The sequence below is a fragment of the Scleropages formosus genome, chromosome 10 (genome assembly GCF_900964775.1).
Source record: "Scleropages formosus chromosome 10, fSclFor1.1, whole genome shotgun sequence".
Taxonomy (NCBI): Eukaryota; Metazoa; Chordata; class Actinopteri; order Osteoglossiformes; family Osteoglossidae; genus Scleropages; species Scleropages formosus.
In genome coordinates, this window is record NC_041815.1 from 19,802,630 (window position 1) to 19,823,442 (window position 20,813).

At 41.4% G+C, this 20,813-nt stretch overlaps 2 protein-coding genes across 3 annotated transcripts; one reads left to right on the top strand and one right to left on the bottom strand.

The window, feature by feature from the left end:
• The first annotated feature begins 6,804 nt into the window (after positions 1-6,804).
• On the top strand, positions 6,805-15,158 carry pnkp (polynucleotide kinase 3'-phosphatase). 2 transcript variants are annotated; one of them, XM_018742684.2, is made up of 18 exons: positions 6,805-6,810; positions 8,191-8,311; positions 8,495-8,541; positions 8,701-8,967; positions 9,440-9,700; positions 9,784-9,863; positions 9,952-10,009; positions 10,147-10,254; positions 10,525-10,596; positions 10,760-10,808; positions 12,334-12,404; positions 12,698-12,790; positions 12,904-13,000; positions 13,103-13,164; positions 13,990-14,099; positions 14,210-14,297; positions 14,400-14,464; positions 14,741-15,158. In XM_018742684.2, the coding sequence occupies exons 2-18, from the start codon at positions 8,191-8,193 to the stop codon at positions 14,859-14,861; spliced, it is 1,770 nt and encodes a 589-aa protein (XP_018598200.1). In that variant the 5' UTR covers positions 6,805-6,810; the 3' UTR covers positions 14,862-15,158. The 2 variants fall into 2 exon arrangements, with proteins under 2 accessions (XP_018598200.1, XP_018598201.1); XM_018742685.2 differs by lacking the exons at positions 6,805-6,810; positions 14,741-15,158 and having other exon boundaries at positions 7,942-8,311; positions 14,210-14,301; positions 14,400-14,458.
• Positions 15,159-16,325: 1,167 nt separating this feature from the next.
• LOC108928768 (green-sensitive opsin-2) lies at positions 16,326-20,064 on the bottom strand. Its single transcript, XM_018742879.2, has 6 exons — positions 19,968-20,064; positions 18,607-18,903; positions 18,077-18,245; positions 17,648-17,813; positions 16,967-17,206; positions 16,326-16,418 (listed from the first exon to the last, which is right to left on the bottom strand). The coding sequence occupies exons 1-6, from the start codon at positions 20,062-20,064 to the stop codon at positions 16,326-16,328; spliced, it is 1,062 nt and encodes a 353-aa protein (XP_018598395.2).
• Positions 20,065-20,813: the final 749 nt, after the last annotated feature.

Genomic DNA, 20,813 nt, shown 5'->3' on the forward strand with positions numbered 1-20,813 from the left:
TTACACCCAACACAAATTGCTCTGTGTTGTTCTTCAGGTCTTTCGTGCTGCTCCTTTAGTTTTAAACGATAAACCACAAAAATGTAGGGTATTTTATGTACTATGTGCAGGCTTCAAGCAAAATATAAATATAAAAATCTAAAATTGTAGAATATACTTAAACTTCTTGTTTTTATTATATATATTCAGCATACAGACAATAATCATCATTAAACAAGCAGCAAGACAAAGGTAGATGCAAACCTGGGCCATGTTGTCACTCTTTATTTTGCCATTTAAGTTACGGAAAAGCTGAAGTGCATCTAAAGTCACTGTGCAGTTCATTGAATTTTTGGTGTTCTTTCTGTGAGCAAGTGGATGACAGTGGGATTAATAATTGAGCACTCTCTATTTTAAACCCTACAAATGTAACTGTATACATTTCAAATAGCAGAATGGCTCCGGTATCCAATTCTGCAAAGATTTGATGAAGGGTGATGGTTTGCTTTCTTACTGAGTATTTGCAGACTTGTAGACTTGTCCCCTAAAGGAGAAGAGAAGACATAAGTTCAAATAAACTGTGCTCTTATGCTGTTAATAAGGGCAATGATGTCACTTGTAATTAATTTAAAGAACGTGAGCACAGCAAGTATTGTAATGGTTGCCAGTTCATCTTCTCCTCCCTGCTTCTGCAGAATTGTCCTTGAGCAAGATACTTATCCTGTCTAGTGCCAGCATAAAATACCCAACTCTATACATGGGTCGCATCCACTATGTTGTGTTGGATAAAAATCAGCTAAGCAATCCACCAACAGTTGTAAGTGGCAAGCATCATAGCAGTTACTGCAGCTACTTTTCGATCCAAAGGATGCTAGTTTGAACCCCCCCCAGCTATAGTACTCTTGTGTAAGGTACTTATCCTTACTTGCTCCAGTTTAAAAAAATACTCAGCTGTATAAATGGGTAAATAACTGTAGGTTGCTTTGGAGAAAAAGTATAAGGTAGATGTAAGTACAAACCCCAGTATACAACCTTAAAAGGTTATATATTGTACAATGTTTGTATATACGTAGCACCTTTAAGCACATTGCTTAAATAAGTGATTATACATACCAGGACAACTGATAGTGCAATGGGTACAGCTGCTGTTTTAGGCTCTGAAGGTCAGTGGTTCAAGTTGTGCAAGGTACTTACACTTGATTGCTCCAGTAAACTTACTCAAGTATATGTCTGTCAATAATTATGGGTCACTAAGTGTCAACTAAATGGAAAAATGTAACACAATACTGTCAAATACAAATATAGAGAATGGGGGAGTCATTACTTTGATCATCCCTGAAGTTTAGAAATTTCTGTCTTGAAAAACAACATGTTTGAGGAACAGTGTGATGTGTCAGGAGTTCTGCATGCATGGATAAAGAGAAATATAAAATGGGATATTGGCTCACCCTGCTGGTGGTTTTCAAGACATATGATGCTACCAAAGATGCAGCTCTAACAGCTGTTATCGTACCCATGCTCTGTTTAGCGAAGGGATACTGTACAATCAAATGACTGCAATACTAATGATCCGCAGATCATGTATATGCTTGAGGAGCCTAACAGGAGGCTGAAGGGTTTGAGTCAACTTTAAAGGAAAGTTATTCCCTTAAATCCTTGAACAAAACCTGGTTGAATATATCTAGGATTGGTGAACTGTGTCAGTTCTTTTACAGGGGCACGCAAATATATAAATGGACTGTAGATACTCCGTGGCCACTTTATTAGGTACAGTTGGCTTTTAATACGTGCAGTATGTAAACAGGGTTTAGAGGTCCCGTTACTGTGCAAATAAAAGTTAGAATGAACAAAATCTATCAGCGTCTAAGCATGACTGTTGGTTCCAGCTGTACTGGTTCCAGCATCTCCGAAATGACCGGCTGCTCGGATTTTTGCAGATCACAGCACAAAGTCTAATAGATTAATCTGATTGATAGAGCTACTGTGTGCTTGATAAGAAATGAAGAATTATGATAATGGCAGGAGACTACCAGTAAAACATTTACATTAAATGATTTAATAGACTGCAGTGCTTGTAACCTTTATTTCTGGGACTGCAGATATTTGGGAGAGATATTTCAGAATTATGGGTTTGATTATATGTGATAGACTGGCATCCCATCCAGGGGGACCCCCACTTTACACCCACTGCTTAACCTGCTCAGAACAAGTGATTATTGAAATTGGATGGATAGATAGTTTGGTTATATATCTAAAGGATTAATGGCTTCCTCTGAGAAAATAATTTTTTTTCATGTCATTGAGGATCCTAAGGATATTTATAAATAATTTAAGCAGTCTACATCAAGATACAAACAATAGAAGTGAAATTTTTATGGATAGTAATAAAAACATCAGTGTTTTTTAACAGAACTTCATTCAAATAATAATTTTAATTCCAATAGGGTGGCATGGTGGCACAGCAAGTAGTGCTGCTGTCTTACAGTACCAGGGGGTTGTGAGAGAGAGTGGGTTTGATCCCCGCTCAGTCTGTGTGGAGTCTGCATGTTCTCCCTGCGTCTGCATGGATTTCCACCAAGTGCTCTGGTTTCCTCCCACAGTGTTCAGGCTCACCCATGGTGTGTGAGGGATAGAGAGAGTGTGTTTTACTGATGTATGGATGAGTGACCCATTGTAAGTAGTGTATCTAGCAGTCTAAGTCACTTTGGTGAATAAGGTGTGGGGGCTGATAACACTACGTAGTATCCATTGGAAGTCGCTTTGGAGAAATGTGTTTGCTAAATCGATAAATGTAATGTATTTACATTTCACAGTAATACACCAATGCCCAAAGTCTAATTTAGAACATAGCAGAAGGTGTTCGCAAATTGGGTTACTTCTAGATCTGTTATCCATCCTCATTGAAAAAAAATGGAAAGTAGCTCTACTGAAAATGTAAAACAATACATTTACAATCAACTTAATACATGTATGTTTGAGATGAAAACATAATTATATTGCGTAGTCCAAGTGAAATTCAACACAATCATCAAAAAGTGATATGATCACGCTGCAATAAAATGTTCCAATATTTAGACTTTTAACAGACGGTGTTCACTCAACATGATTTTTACTGGTTGTTCAATTTACTTAATTAACATTAGTTAATGCAGCACAATTCTTTTGCATTTTGTCTCAGTTTCATTGTGTACCATCCATCTACGTTTACTTAATCCAGTTGTGTTGGAACTATGGGAATAATATTTGTTGGGTCAGTGTATTGCTGAAACTGAACTGAAAAAGGGAGGCTCTATTAAAAATATATATCTATTTATATAGTAAGGGGGTGCGGTGGCGCAGTGGGTTGGACCGCAGTCCTGCTCTCCGGTGGGTCTGGGGTTCGAGTCCCGCTTGGGGTGCCTTGTGGTGGACTGGCGTCCCGTCCTGGGTGTGTCCCCTTCCCCCTCCGGCCTTACACCCTGTGTTGCTGGGTAGGCTCCGGTTCCCCGTGACCCCGTATGGGACGAGCGGTTCTGAAAATGTGTGTGTGTGTGTGTGTGTGTATTTATATATTATATTGTACTATATATAGTTATAATTTATTATATAGTTTCTCATTCTATCACTTTATTAAATATATATGAATTACACGTACACACACAAACATTTTCTGAACTGCTTGTCCCATAGGGGGTCACGGGGAACCGGAGCCTACCCGGTAACACAGGGCGTAAGGCCGGAGGGGGAGAGGACACACCCGGGACGGGACGCCAGTCCGCCGCAAGGCACCCCAAGCGGGACTCGAACCCCAGACCCACCAGAAAGGAGGACCCGGTCCAACCCACTGCGCCACCACGCCCCCTGAATTAACGTAATTAATAATAAATATTAATATAACTAATAATGTTATGCAGATGACATAGAGATACATGTTTTTTTCTGTCTTGTTTTCTCAAAAAAAGGAGAAAACCTCAAGTTTCTTCTCGAGATGATAAAAACAAGACAGAAATGTTCGCTTCATTATCATGTTTCGAGTCTCAGCTGTTTGCGAATGCGTGTTTCCACTAAGCCTTTAGGTATCACAACTTCATTCTATGGGAAAAAAAAATTTGATGGACTCCTGCTGAAACGCTGCCCGTGTATTTAGCTTGGTGTGTGTGTGTGTGTGTGTGTGTGTATATATATATATATATATATATATATATATATATATATACCTGCCTTCTGCGAGTTTTTTTTTTTCGTTTGCGCGGGAGCAACTTCAAAGGGAGCGAGCGCGCATGCGCTTTGCAAAGCATGACCGTTGTGTCGTGATCATCGTATCGCGATCGTGATAGTCGCGACAGTCGGTCGCGATAGTTGTGCGATAGTCGCGACAGTGCCCGCGCAACCACGAGCAACTGTCGCGATAGCTAAGAGCTTCCATTGAGTACAGTTTCACCCACTCTGTCCATAGCTGGATTACTTCACTTGTTTCACTGTCAATAATGACACAAGTTAATGTAACTGCGATGCAAATTATTAGTAATACTTAAACGTATTTATTGTTGTTCATGTTATTTTATTCATGACTAATCGCTGCTCTTTCTCTCTTTTCTTTGAGGGTGTGATTGTGCTTCAGGACCTCAAGAAGAATTTGCCTTTGCAACTGCAGTGTTGTTTGGTCTCATTTATGCTCTCAACCTGAAGTTCCCCACAAAGTTGTTTGACACTTTTGAGGTTTCAAGTTGTATAGAAGAGTCTGAGAGGACAAAGTTATTTTATTAAGTAAAATAATTAGTGCTGTTATGTTCTGATTGTGTAGGGGGTGCGGTGGCGCAGTGGGTTGGACCACTGCCCTGCTCTCCGGTGGGTCTGGGGTTCGAGTCCTGCTTGGGGTGCCTTGCGACGGACTGGCGTCCCGTCCTGGGTGTGTCCCCTCCCCCTCCAGCCCTACGCCCTGAGTTGCTGGGTTAGGCTCTAGTTCCCCGTGACCCCGTATGGGACAAGCGGTTCTGAAAATGTGTGTGTGTGTTCTGATTGTTTATAGAGACATGCAGTTTAATGTTTATGCAGAAATGTGAGGTGTAACTTATGTTGCTTATGGTCTTGTTAACACAATGTTTGTTATGATGTTTGTGGCCTTCATGATGGAATACTTAATATTTCAAGCTCTAAAATGGCTGTGTGTGTAAACATCAGCACATTTTTTTTTAATGTATTTTCAGATACAAGTTGCTTTTAAGTGACACTGTTGCCAGTTGACCTGTTAAAGAGATGTAATTTAAACTAAGTTTTGATAAGCATGATCCTTTAAGAGCTAATCTCTGTATTTCACATTGCAATGCATTTAAGAGTATTGTTCATATTGCAATTAAAGGACAGATGGATCACTTAATGAAATAAAGCCTTTGAATCTAAAGCTCTTGAGTAACAACATAAACCATTAAAACTGGACAAAGATAATGATGTAAAGATGACGTGATTAGATTACATAAAAATAACATGATTCAAACACGTATCTGAATATAAAAGAAGTCAACATGACTGAATTATGTTAGGATAACTTAATTAGAGCATGTACGCTTTATTAAAAGACAGCTGATTAACATAAAATTATTATACTGAAACCATGTGAATGTATAGGATACTGTGAACCCAAACTAATTATGTGGAACCAATGTCCATAATTCATTTGAGTAAATCCAACAAACTTTTTTCAGTGCTCCTTGTTGGTCACAGTTACTGCTGTAACATGCTTAGTCTGATTGGATAAGGATTCTGGGGGCCAGGGTTGCGGATAGGTATAAGAAATCCGACTGGATTCATAAGCTTTTATTTTACTGGAGGAAAAGGTGATGCAAGGTGAGACTGGCTGGAATCCATGAGCAAACAGCAATGACTATCATGTGTTCTGTCTTGCCAAGAGAAGATTACTGCTGTTGCTATTATTACAACTCAAAGCTAAGTGACTTAGTGGGCAAGGTGGCTGTGGTTGGCGCTGCCTTTGAACCCAAAAGTTGCAGGTTTAAACCCCACCTCCAGCCACAGTACTGTACAGTACCAGCCACCTACTCTAAATTGCTTTAAATTGCTGTATAAAAGGGTAAATAGCTGTAAGTAGCTTGACATTGTAAATCGCTTTGGAGAAAAGCATCAGCTACATGACTAAATGTAATATATCATGGCTCATGGAGAAATGTGTGAGGGACATAAAGGACAGATGCCAACAGTTCTATTGTTTTGGTAGGTGTAGGGAGTTGGATGCAAGGGGACAGTGCAACCCAATGTGCAGTGCAGTGTGGGCTATGAGGCAGAAGAGGAGGAGGCCTTCCTTGGAAAGTGGTTGCTTACTTCATCCCTGCTTTAACTGTAATTATTGGCTTAGAGCACTTACTGGATAAAAGTATTTGCTTGGCAACCAAATACTCTAATAAGAAAGATCTTATTTTCTTTGATAAATGTAAGGCAACAATCACAAGGGCTTCCAGAAAATGTATAAATAAAAACTGACCCACATATGTTTGTAAAATAAGAAACAACGTTATTTTAAGGAACCCATAAAAAAAGAAAAAAGAAAAATGAAGAAGTCATTACTAAATTAGTTGGTAATCATAATTAGGCCTATGTGAGAAGTCAAATAACAAAGGATTTTTTTAAAACGTGAAGAAAGTGAAATCAAATTTTTTGCCACACTCTGTCTTGGTAAATGTTAATACTATTAAATCTAACGGTAAATAATAACCGTTTTTGTAACCGTTAGTTAACTTCCGCACGGATTCGAGGTAGGAACCATAATGGTCTAGCGGGAAGTATTTTGGTGACGTACATCAAATGGTTACGTCGGAAGTATTTCGGTGACGTACCTCAAGGGTGAGTAGTAGGGTTTAATACCCGCAAAAGACAAAGGAGTTGTTCTGTTTGTAAAGTCATACTTTTTTAAAGTAAAATAGGCATAACATGTTGTCTTATTTGTCCAGTGTTATTTAAATGGACACTAGTATTCGAAGATAGCATTTGCATTTGGAATGTCTGACTAGTAGTAGATGAGAAAACATGATGAATTGATCATCATGACATGATGATGTGACTGACTGGACAGAGAAAATTCTGCGTGTTATTCGTGTTTACTGTCTGATAAATGTATGCATCCTTTCCCATTTGTAAATTTAAGTAGTTTCACATTATTAACATTATATTTCTTTGGCCAGTTATCAGATATTGGCTATGCTCATCTGTTAAAATAATGTGGTGGTATTGTTGTGGTATTGTATCATATGTAATGCATTATGTATATTATATAACGTTTAATGCAAAAAAGCTGTAAAATGTCTTTGCAAACACAGCTACTTGAGTCCGACCTAACTCGGTTCAAAGCAGCTAAGCCTTAGGCTTAGGTTGCCTGGTAATCTTTAATAATTTCAATAAAACTCGTTAAGTGACACCTTCGATGTTACTATACAGATGTAGCCAGTTTATATTATTTGCTAACAAATGAAAAGTTACTAATTTCATGTGTCTTAGTGTTCCATTTATGTGAACACAAGTGCTGTTGTTACTTTTGTGTCGACTTCGAGTCATACTCTCCTCATTAAATAACACTAATGTATACATGATCATAATCAGTGTTCTCCTTACATTGACATTTATTCATTTAGCAGAAGCTTTTCTCCAAAGCGACATACATCTCACAGAAAAGCACAATGAGTGCATTACACTAACAAAATGAGACTTGGATGCAGACACGTGATTCTAAAGCACAGTTAATTTGTCACATTCCTCCACATGAACCAATGTAGATCATATGAGTAGCTGCATAAAGGTTTGTATTGGTGGTACATTTAATGTTGCGTTTTGGTTAAGAGAAGATCATACTTGAAAACAGTACCACCACATTTAACAGATGAGCATAGCCAATATCTGTTAAACTGGCCAAAGAAATAATGTTAATAATGTGAAATTACTTAAATTTACAAATGGGACAGGATGCATACATTTAATTTTATTGTTTTAATCATGTACAGTATAATTTCTTGCTAAAATTGATTATGCATAATGTATCAGTAGAAGTAGTTGAACTGTATTTCTCACCAGAAGTTTCTTTAAATCTTAGTGGGGGCCTCCTAATTTTCCTTTAGTGACAAAAAAAATCTGTGTGACTAGCTGACAGTAGGCCGTGTAAATTGTTGCAAATAAACAAGGTTTTTTTTTTAAGAACTAAATAATGTGAAAATTGTGGTCCAAAACATGTAGATGCAGTGTATGCTTCTAAGCACAGCTGGAGCCAGTTTGCCTCTGGCTGATGGCCGGGCGGTGATTTTTGGCCGTGGTCCGGAATCTCGGGTATCAGACAAGAAGTGCTCAAGACACCAGGGTGAGTCAGTGGGTGAAGAGGACAACAACAATGAAGATTCCCTCCTTTTGAATAGCTGAGGTTCATACAGCCTGTAGGGGTTACATTAGGTGTCTGATTTATAATTTATGGATCTGCCCTTGTGTTGATGCCCATCACCCTAATCATTATTATGAATTGTGCCACTGTTTTCTCCTTATTCAGTTAAACTGGTGGCCAATTATGAGGACCGGACAGTGCTTGTGACACAGGTACTTATTTCCAGCAGATTTATTCATTTTTTGAAATACTGTCACAGGAAGAAACTCATGTGTGAATGTATATGAAAATGCATTTTATCGCATGAAAATTGAGCATAGTGCCTCATTCCCAACCATAGTGTGATAAATAATAATTTCTTTGAATTGCAGCTCGGTGCAAATCCTTCCTTTCTGGGTGACCGGGCTCTGGGCAGAGGCCAATCTGGGCGGCTTACTGAGGGGAGTACTCTGTATCTGGTGAACCAGAAATACCCCTTCACAGTGCAGTTTTCTGGGGACTCCAATGGGGCCTCCTCACCTACACTTCCAAAGGCAAATGAAATTGATCCAAAGGAGACAAAAAAAGAGGAGCAGAGAGAGAAGCCCAAGCGCAGTATCCAGGATTTCTTTCCTGCTTCACCCAAAAAGGTTTGGCTAGTAGGTTTTTTTTTTTTTTTAGCCTCACTGCTACATCTGGAGGAAATGGCATGTGACTAGTATGCGTATGATGTTATAGTGTATAGTATCCTATGCAAAAGTGCATAAATGTGGCTTTATGTTAAGGAATTAGCTTTGTATTGCCTCTTTTTATATTGATTCAGTAAGACTGATTTCTGTTAAGACTTTCTACTGATTTTGAGTGGAAAATTCTTTGCATTTTACTCCACCTGTGAAGCATTAGTCAGGTAAACTACTGCAGAGAGCAGTGTTAGTCTTCCTCTTCATTTAGAGCTCTGTGCTGGCCACTGCATGCTCTGAGGTTATCCTCTGAAGACACATATTTACGAACTTTGCCAAACACATCTGTGTAAAGAAACTTCTAAAATTAATATTTTAGATGATGCCATGATAATTACCTTGCAGAAAAAGCAAATGTAGTAATTCATTTGATATTTATGGACAATTATAGTCTGTGAAGAGACCATCCAGCCAGGACAATGAACTCTCTGCAAAGCGTTTCTGCCCACCTGGGTCTTCTGGTGGGGAGGCTGATGCGGAAAGTGTCATTGAGGAGAAGCTCAAGCGGCTGCAGGAGTTTGCAGAAAGTGCGAGCAAGTGTGAGTCAGTGCCAAGTGCAGCCATGGGATCTGCCCCCTGTACCAAGAACTGCTGGGAACAGAGAGGAAGCCTAATGATCTTCACTGCAGCTGGAGTTGTGGCCAGGGAGAAGGTGAGGACAAAAGCTGGCTTGGTAAGCATAAAATGCATCTTGCAGTTAAGATTACTTACATTAGTGCCATCTTCTTTGTTCAGATTGCAGGGTTTGATCTTGATGGGTGCATCATCACCACCAAATCAGGCAAAGTGTTTCCTACAAGTCCAGATGACTGGAGGTTAGCCTGTCCGATCCTTTCTATATCGGCATCAGTTGACAGTCTTCCCTGTTGACAGTCTTTCTTTCTGTTTGTTTCCCATTCGCAGGATTTTGTACCCTGAGATTCAGCCAAAGTTGGCCAGTCTTTTAAAGAAAGGATTTAAGGTCAATACTTGCCTAATTTCTACGCTCCAGCACAGCGAAACAGAAAGTTCTGAAAATGCTAAGGCATCAGAAACATGCTCACTGTGGTGTTTAGTCCTGAAGGGTGCTAAGTACTCATGTGTATGTCTTTCTCTCAGGTGGTTTTTTTTACCAACCAGATGGGGATTTCTCGGGGGAAACTGAGGCCAGAGGTGTTCAAGTCTAAAGTGGAAGATGTCCTGGCGACGCTGAAACTGCCTATCCAGGTTATACTCACATTTAGAGTTCAGGGTTTCCTCAAGAAAATTTAAAACCATTTAAGACAATTTAAGACCATTGTCAATTTCTGGCAGCACTCTTTGTTTAATTATTTTTTCAATAAAATTACTGCCATTGTTTTGTAAGTTTATTGGCCTGGAAGTATAATAAGCTGGGGTAACCTTGAAGGAATTAAGTGAATAGCGAGGTTTACCACTGTTGTTTGTTGCGGTTAAAGGGCATTAGACTCAAAAAGATCATCCCTGTGAACACTATAGGTCTTTGCAGCAACTGCCTCTGGGATCTACAGAAAGCCAGTGATAGGAATGTGGGAACATCTATGTCAGAAGGTGAGGGAGACCTAAAAGTAAACTGCAGTTAAATGTTCCACTGCTCATGCTTCCATTGTAGGGGAAGTTGGGCCATCGTTCTGCTCAACTACAGGATGTTTGACCTCATAATGACTACAGTCCACAAAGCTGACCTTCTACCTTCCTGCTTTGTTTTCACCAGGCCAATGATAGCATTACGGTGGACAAGCTTCAGAGTTTTTATGTTGGAGGTAAGGTGGTGAATGTCTCATGTCTCCATGTCTGTTTTTCACGTGAGCATTTTCTGTTTCTGCTTACAATAAGAAGGAGTAGGAGTACTTTGAGGATCTCCTCAATCCCTCCGAAGAGGAAGCTGAGGCCGGGGACTCGGAGGGGGACTTGTTCATTACCCTGGCTGAAGTTGCTGAGGTAGTCAAAAAACTCCTCGGTGGCAAGGCTCCGGGGTTGGATGAGATCCGCCCCGAGTTTCTCAAGTCTCTGGATGTTGTGGGGCTGTCTTGGCTGACACGCCTCTGCAGCATTGCGTGGAGCTCGGGAACGGTGCCTCTGGACTGGCAGTAAGTCAGACCTGTTCCCGGTGCATGTTGGACTCCGCCAGGGCTGCCCTTTGTCACCGATTCTGTTCATTATCTTCATGGACAGAATTTCTAGGCGCAGCCAGGGAACGGAGGGTGTCTGTTTTGGTGGCCGCAGGATCTCGTCTCTGCTTTTTGCGGACGATGTGGTCCTGTTGGCTTCATCGAATCAAGACTTACAGCGTGCACTGGAGAGGTTTGCAGCCGAGTGCAAAGCGGCGGGGATGAGAATCAGCACCTTCAAATCCAAGGCCATGGTTCTCAGTCGGAAAAAGGTGGATTGCCCTCTCCGGGTTAGGGGGGAGTTGCTCCCTCAAGTGGAGGAGTTTAAGTATCTCGGGGTCTTGCTCACGAGTGAGGGAAAAATGGAGCGGCAGGTTGACAGACGGATCGGTGCGGCGTCCGCAGTAATGCGGTCATTGTACCGATCTGTTGTGGTGAAAAAGGAGCTGAGTCGTAAAGCGAAGCTCTCAATTTACCGGTCGATCTATGTTCCTACCCTCACCTATGGTCATGAACTCTGGATCATGACCGAAAGAATGAGATCGCGGATACAAGCAGCAGAAATGAGTTTCCTCCGCAGAGTGGCTGGGCGCACCCTTAGGGATAGGGTGAGGAGCTCAGTCACCCGGGAGGAGCTCGGAGTAGAGCCGCTGCTCCTCCGCATCGAGAGGAGCCAGTTGAGGTGGCTCGGGCATCTGTTCCGGATGCCTCCTGGACGCCTCCCTGGGGAGGTGTTCCGGGTATGTCCCACTGGGAGCAGGCCTCGGGGCAGACCCAGGACACGTTGGAGAGACTACGTCTCCCAGCTGGCCTGGGAACGCCTTGGGGTTCCCCCAGAGGAGCTGGAGGAGGTGTGCGGGGGAGAGGGAAGTCTGGGGGGCTCTGCTCGGACTACTGCCCCCGCGACCCAGTCCCGGATAAGCGGAGGAAGATGGATGGATGGATGCTTACAATAAAGAAAACAAATCTGACCTTCGTTTTCCCAAAGCAGTGATAACAATGTGCATAAAGTAGATGATAAGAATATGTAATAAGCTTCTTTATCCTTTGGTTTATGCTGCTTTCTGAGGCATACTGAAGCACAGCACAAGAACGGTTTTACCTGGAAGGACCTTTCCAAAACACTTGATGTAGAAGGACCTCTTTCAGTCCTTACATACCGCTGTGTCTATTGCAGATGCAGCCGGTCGACCTGTGAACTGGGCCCCTGGAAAAAAGAAGAAGGATTTCTCCTGCAGCGACAGATTGGTGAGAGATCCATAGGCTAGAATCTCTGCGTGTCAGAATCTGTTGAGAGCCGCTTGCAACTCACCTATAGGTGGAATGACAATAAAATTGACTTTAATGTTTGACTTTGACAAATAAAAGCAGTGCTTCCTTAGTTTGGATGTAAAGCAGCAGTCTCGGCGCACTCTACCCCAGTTTGTTCTCTTTCTCTCAGTTGTCACTTCTGTGGTGTCTGCTGCATATGCTACCTGGTTTTATAGATATCTTGTAATGGTGTAAAAATTACTACTATCCTACTGTTGTTTTTCTTTTAGTTTGCTCTGAACATTGGGCTGCAGTTCCACACTCCGGAGGAATTCTTCCTGGGCTGGAAGCCAGCCCCCTTCGTCCTGCCGACCTTTAATCCCGTGAGTCCCGACTTTTGCGTCACCGTGCAGCGCATACTACAGTGAAAGAAATACTCTGTCATTGTTGGGTGTGTTTACCAACTGAGTGTGCTGTGTCTCTTCATCCTGCACAGAGGACATGTGACCCAAATGCTAGACTGTATGACCCACCTGATGCCTCTCTCACCTGCTCACAACAGGAAGTGGTTGTTGCTGTGGGTTATCCTGCCTGTAAGTTTTTTTTTTTTTTTTGTATTATTAATTCACTCCAAAACCATGTTACCTTGTATTGTTAAGCTTTATTAACTTTTCTTACTTTCTGGTCCTTCACAGCTGGGAAATCCACTTTCTTCCACAAGCATATTGTTCCAAAGGGATATGTATATGTGAACAGGGTGAGTGAATATACAGCATACACACTCATGTGCAGATTGATTTAATCTCTACCCCAATTCCATCACAGTATCTTAGAGAGCATTTTAGCAACTGACATTTTGATGAGGTTTTGCCAAGTTGCTGCTGGTGTTGCCATGTTGAAGGAGCAGAAACTTTGAAAGATGGATATCTGTAACTCAGATTAGTGTGATTATTAAGATTCTGTAAGTGTGTTATTTTTCACCACCAGACATATCATTTGATATTTCTGATTACACATGTTATCTATAACTATCTATAGCTGTATGTGCTGTAAGCAAAAGAAAGGTTTTTTATATAGTTTCAACAGAGGTCTTGATCTCTCCAGTCCAGTATCAGTGTCTCTTCTGAACTGTAGTGTATTTGAAGTGATGTAATCTTATTTTACTCTTTTTTTTTTTTTTTTAAAGTGTGCATGATACCGTTGACTTGTACATAATTTTTTTTTGTCTATAATACGATTTTTACTCATGGTGATCCAAACAATTGGCTTTCCTCACCTCTCTACAACTCCTACTTATACTGAATTCATGTAAAGAAAAAAACTTGCATTTTTTGCTAGTTAGGTACATTGTAGAAAATAGGCACGAAAGGATGATACATTATTTTGTAGTTATAGTATACTGTATGTAATTTAAGCAAAGTGTTTCATAATCCTTCTTGAAGGCTGCACCCTCTGGTCTGCAAATTAACATTGCCTGTGACTTTGGGCCTTATAAGTATCGGTAAACAGTATTGTAATGGTTTGAAGGTAGTACCTAGGAATGGTTAAGAAATAGAAATGATTAAATGCACACTTTTTTCAGGACACTCTAGGATCCTGGCAGAACTGTGTGTCAGCTTGTGAGCGTGGCCTCAAAGAGGGCCGTAGCGTTGCTGTGGACAATACCAACCCTGACCCAGAGTCTCGTAAACGGTATCCCATATTTCCATGTTAAATGTATGTGTTCATGTGCATTTTTTTCCTGTAGTACCATTTTCCTACCACCCTTTCTCACTAGTCGCTCTCCATCTTCATGCCTGCAGGTATCTGGATGTGTCTCAGAAAATGGGAGTGCCTTGTCGCTGCTTCCTTTTCACAACATCCTTGGAGCAGGCCAAACACAATAACCGCGTTGGTACCCTCACGCAGCCCGGGGGCCAAACCCAGCTTAAGCTTTTTGTGTGGTGCCAGTGCATTTTGAGCTTACTTTAAACCCGCTTTGTCCTGTTGCAGTTCCGTGAGATGATGCCGGCAAACAAACACGCCACGGTCAATGACATGATCTTCCACAGTTATAAGTGAGTTGCCCTGTTTTCTTGTGCTGGAGTCAGTAGTGCTCTGGCTAGTCTTCCCACTGGTATTTAATTTAAGGAAGAATTTCACCGATATTTTATGTATTGAAACCTGTGACATTCAAATGTTGTTTACTTCAAGAAAAGGTGGCAGCATGTAAGTTCAATGCCCTTATTGTTTTCTTAATCTTCATCCTCTGTACTAAACTAACTGTTTCTTTAGAGTATTCCTAGAATCCCTTGGGTTCAGCTGACCCCCTCTACACCTCTGTCTTCTCACAGGAACAAATTTATTGAGCCGTCTCTCTCTGAGGGTTTCTCCGAGATCCTGAAAATACGTTTTGTCCCCAGCTTCCCAGACACCCAGAGTGAGGCTCTCTATAAGCAGTTTTCCGAAGGCTGATTAGTGGATGTTCTGACCCTTGTCGCTTTCGGCGAATGCTTTACCTTTGACTTTGGTCGTTAGGTCCTCATCCATTTGTATCTCCTTAAATAAATTCCCTCCTTATGAAGAATGCTAACGATTCTGGTTTGTGTTTACAAAGATAATGACACACTTTTACAGTGACCTTCTTCGCAGTAGCAAATCAGGATACATTGTTATACCTTTTATCACGCTAATGATGTAACATACATTGCCTCAAATTATAAATTTCATAGGTTCATAATCTTGGTATTTGTGTGGATAAGTGTCCCAAATAGTAAGAAATTGTCATGATTTAGTGTGAATGTCCATTCTAGATTTAACACTTATCTCAGGTTAGTACTATTTGTCCTCTATTTTACTGGGTTATTGTAGAATAAACAATTTTTTTTTCCAAAATTTTGGGATGTGGCACTTCTTTTCTGTACCGTCATGCAGTTTTCATCAGGATCATTTTTATGTATCCATCCATTTAGAGTGAAGTTTCAGTGTTTAAATTCACTCTTGTATTGGCCATTATTCTGAATTTATTATCTTTTATTGAAACTTTCAGAAAGTTGTTTTAACCTGTATTATTTTGGTGAAATGTTAATCTATAAGTCTGTTGGTTATTTCAGATAGAAATGTTTGCTAGAGAGAGACACAAAAACAAATCACATTACGACATTTTTAATAGTATGCTCATTTTATTAGCTTCAGAAATAATAGAACATATATATAAATTGGCATCTAATGCATAGATTTTTTTTTTTGTTTTTTATTTGCCTGTGTATCTACCTAAATCTGAGATTGATCTTGAATTAAAAATAAAAGTAAGCACATCCATTCTTTTCACTTGGCAGGAGAAAGCAGTTGATTCACATGGACATATGGCTATCCATGGATGTTGTTTCTTGTCATGACAGGATGAACCTCTCGTTCTGTGGCAGCATTTCAGTTGAAAACTGCCATTTTGCCTTGCTCACAAATGAAAACATCCACACAGCTATGACCCAATTTTTATAGAGGACCATATTTGGCCTTTTCACTCCCTAACTCAAGCTCCAGAGAACTCCAGGAAGAGTCTCATAGCTAGCGATACAATGCTTTGAAAGAGCCTAACTACATGAGTTCCTCAGCATTGCAGGATAGGTGGAAATAAAAAACATGTTTCCGAAACCCCTTTATACTGCTGCTTACTGTCACAAAAAAAAAACCCTGGACTGATTCAGCATCAGTTTGTAATCCGTTTGACCCACCCCAGTAATGGCCATTAACCTGAATAAGATAACACAGCTCAGTGTTAGGAAAAACAAAAATAGAAAGAAAAGTGATACATTCAAAAAGTTCAAAAATTCTGAAATACATCTGAAGTACAAGTTCTGAGTTCCTTCATCGTTTGCCGAGCTCGAATCCCAAGCTGTGAAACCTGGCGGCGGGTCAGTGAGGCTGAGTTGCAGGAGACTATGAGGCAGTGGAGACCTCTGTGGTGCTGCCAGACACCTCGGAGCCGTCTTCCACTTTCTTGCCAAAGAGCTGCAGGATGCAGGTCCGAAACTGGAGGAGAAATGAATGATCAAGGCGTTACATACAGTCCTTGTGTCCTGCATATGACAAGAAATAGCTAATATACTATATCTAAAGTGTTCTTTAATCTCAGATTCTGTGAAATGTGATAATAGTGCAAGTAATGCAGATTTTTGTTCACGTTCAAGGAGAATCCGTTGTTGCTTTAAAGATATTGTTAAACATTTAAATCAAGTATATTTTGATCTGGAAGCATAATATTAAGCTATTCATGTGTGTTGCTTTCACACACACAGACAGACTGAAACTGCTTGTCCCAAGTGGGATCATGGTGAACCGGAGCCGAACTGGAGCCTAACATGGCAACGCAGGGCGCAAGGCCGGAGGGGGAGGGGATACACCCAGGATGGGAGACCAGTCCATCGCAAGGCACCCCAAGCAGGACTCGAACCACAGACCCAACAGAGAGCAGGCCCCAGCCAAACCGGCTGCATCATCGTGCCCCTCTCTTATGTTGCTTTCAGAAACATTAAAATATTTTTCCACATGCCTTCATTAAAAATTGTTGGTAAACTGACCTGTCTGTTCATGAAGACGTAAATGACGGGATTGTAAATGGTGGCGCTCTTGGCAAAGTAGGCAGGTACGGCTGCTGCTAGGGGGTGCCAGGCATAGCCTGGGTTGATGGCAGAGAAGGTGGCGAAGGAGGTATAGGGGCCCCAGCACAGGACAAAAGCAAAGACCATGACGATCACCATGCGCGACACCTCCTTCTCAGCCTTCTGTGTGGACTCTGAGTCCTTCTGCTGCTGGGCCACCTGTAGGACAGCACAGCACACAAGGTAAGGCCTCACACTGTGAGCACGACAAGCATACCTTGATTTGTTGGTGCTTAAATAGCTTTTATGTTCATGTCCACAACTATGAAATAGCTATTTTAGTGCTACCGGACAACATAGTTACCCAGGACAAAAATATTATTTTAAAAGAATAATATCTTGGAGGTGTAAAAACCAAATTTTAACACATGGAAGGAGACCACTGTCGTGGAGTAATCCTCTTGGCAGCGTTGTGAATGAGCAACATTGCAAGTAGCAGTCAAAAACACGTAACTTCAAAGTTGCTCATTCAAGTTGCTCCATGCTTTGCTAGTGCTGTGCTACCTTTGGGTAAGGTAAATTCTTTTGTAAAAGTAAGGAGATGTGTAAAAGTGTCGAATACTGTGGGCAAAAGGGTTTGAGCGACTGTGTAGTACTTACACTGTGGATGGCGGACCATACAAAGATGTAGCAGATGATGATGATGGACAGCGGCAGAGCACAGCAGGTCATCATCAGCGTGATCATGTAGGATTTTACTCCTGGGTCTTCACTGCCACTGAACACATCTGGGCCGCAGGAAGTCTTCAGGCCATGGGGCCAATACCTGACAAAGAAAACAGCAAGAGGTTACACCTGCATCTGAATCAACCAACAGCCAACAAATCCAGTTATTCCAGTTAATTTTAACCTCTGCTGACTACTGATTTTGAATTATGTGGCAAAGAAGTCTTCCAGGATTTGTGAAGCATGTACCATGACTGGAGATCAAGTTCACTCCCACAAACATTTCTTGCTATATACCAAACTCTGTGGTTGTGATCTATGTGAACAATGTGTTTGTGTACTCTCTCCACAGTTCTGCAATACCTGCTCCAGCCAAAGATCGGAGGGGTGCACCATATGATAGACCAGATCCAGGAGAAGATGATGCCTCCTATCGCCCATTTGCCGTCAAATCGCACGTTGCCAAAAGGTTTGCACACCACTACCCACCTCTCCCAGGAAATGACTGTTAGAGACCACAGACCTGCAATGCCTGTATCAGGGAAGATTGAGGAGAAATTAGGTTTACAAAATTTAATCTGAGAGATTGAGAAGATGAAAGAGAGCTTTGAACACATCATAACAGCTTTAGCATCCAGCTTCAGAAAGTCCCTTTGGACTGTTTTGATTCATGCACTCATGACCTATGCTGAATGATGTCAGCTCTACTCAGTCAAGACTCTAATCAGACCTTTTAGTTATGTTCTGATTCATCGACGCCCTGTCCTCAGCTACTACTCAATATAACAATCTAGAGAGAAAATGACTCAAAGACCTTTCTTAAACTTAAATAGGCTATTTTCATACAGCTAAGACTTCTATCCACTTTGACAATCAAACCAAGAGCTACGTACCACAAACTGAGACGGTATATCCCTCAAATACACACATGGGGTGTCCCAGGATGAAGTAGCCAAAGAACTGGTTGGTGACGCTGATAGTGCTGGCCAAGACCGTCTCCCCCAGATCAGCTATAGCCAGATTCACCAGGATCCAGTTGAGTGGGTGCCGTAGCTTCTTGAACTTAGCTGTGGCCACCAGCACCAGGCCATTGGTGAAGACAGAGGCAAAAACCACGAAGAGCATCCACAAGGTGCAGATGTTGTAGACCCATCGGGGAGCAATGTGATAATTGGGGCCCTCAAAGGGGTCTGAGAGGAATATTTTAGAAGAGCAAGTAAATTGCTGGTTAGAAATGATGCTGCTAGGACTTTATGTAAAAAAAGAAGTTTTCTCCACAGAAACAGAATAAGACTAGACTGAAAAGGATTTTCAACTGAGATTCCCCATTGACAGTGTAAGTAAATCAACAACTAGCCTAGTCTGTGTCCAGCAAAAGCCCCGATTGAATCATTGTTTTGTTACTCACTATGTTTTCCAGTATAATGCATGAACAAGCTGTCCAGATCATACTATGAAATGAGGCCTGAAATTGTAATAAATTTAGCTGGGTCAGATGATACAATTAAGTGCCTGTGGATTTCGTTAGACAGAACCCATGTTTATTAACCAGTGCCACTTCTGGTATCACTGAGAGAGGAGAAGTACCTGAAAATTCAGTGCAGATATTATGACTTATTCTCCAAGAGGAAAGGAAAGTTCAGAAGAAAATTTGTCTCACTTATATGTTGCATGTTCTACCAGAACTTCATTTGTGGCGTGCTTTATGTTTTGTTTCAGAAAGTAAAGGTCATCATGGGAGAAGCTAGAAAAATTAGTTTGTTCGTTAACAGCGTGTTCCTACAGTAGCCTGAGCAACAGAGAGTGTGTTAGTCTTAATAATCTGAAAGCTACCAGAGAAATTATGATGTCCCTTCCTGTGTCCATCTATCTGTTAACAACTGTGTATCTGCATCGGAAACGCTTTTATGTGAAATTCTGCAGGGATATGAGGTGTTAAATAGACTCAACATTTCTGCTGCTTTGATTTTTGTCCAAATGAGATTTTTTGTGAAATACACATTTGTTTTAGTAATATTCTTTCAGCAGGAAAAACAGATTTCCTAAAATAAAAATGTCACAGAGAAATATGCAGTACTATATATTTCAAAGCTCGTGTCTATGAATAGGGTATGGCAAAAATTTGTAATATAAGCAGTGTGCGGGTGTATATTAACAAGGCACCACTATATTGTGCATAATGTAGCCATGCTATAGACATTTGCAACTTCCTCACACGCCTGGATACATTTGACTTGTCTGTCTGCTCTCTCACCTCTGGTGTTGTTGCTGTTGGTGTAGACAAAGGCTGATTCTCTCGTGGTGTCCTCGTGACTATGCCGCCTCGCCGAGAACACAGCGCCGTCTTCCATGTCGAAGTGCCCGCGGACCTTCCACAGATCGAGTAAGGATGTTGAGTTCCCTCTTCTCTGGCCTAGTTCTGCCAGAGATACTCTATTAGAATAATGTAGGGTTCCTCTTCTGCCCCTGTACCCACCAGTAAGCCTAACGTCACTCTCTTTTTTGCAACTGATTTTCCAGTACGTGTCTTCCTGCTGCGCCTCACTCTCACAGTTTGCCGAGACACCGTCCCAGGAAAGACCGCTCTTATAGTGGCCCGGGGAGCGCTGGCAGGATTAGCACCAACACCTGTGTAATTAACCTGCAACGAAGCCTCTGTCAGGAAATGCCAGCCGATGCAGGATGTGCTGTTCTTTTTTTCGGGCTTATCCCTTTAAAAACTTTTTAATTAATCGTCTACTAATTGCAATTAAATGATCGGAGAAGCCCATTGGCACTGACATTGATGTAATCCTCCTAAAGTGTCAGATTATTTTGTGTAGTTCCGGTGCTCCTCATCTCAGGAGGCCTGTCAGGAGGACTTGGATAGTCGATATCTAGTGAACCCGGTGCCGAGTCTTCCGTGGGTCAGCAGAGGATATCGCTTGTCAAATGATCACTTCTGATGTGCACAGCTCACAGAGCTTTAAAAGGTGTGCGGCGCACTTTTGCAGTGCGGTGTGATGCCCTTCCGTGTGTGAGATTGCTGCTGGTGGTGGTGGCGGCAGCAGCAGCAGCAAGGTTTTCAGCTGGTCTCACTGACCCATATACACACACACCA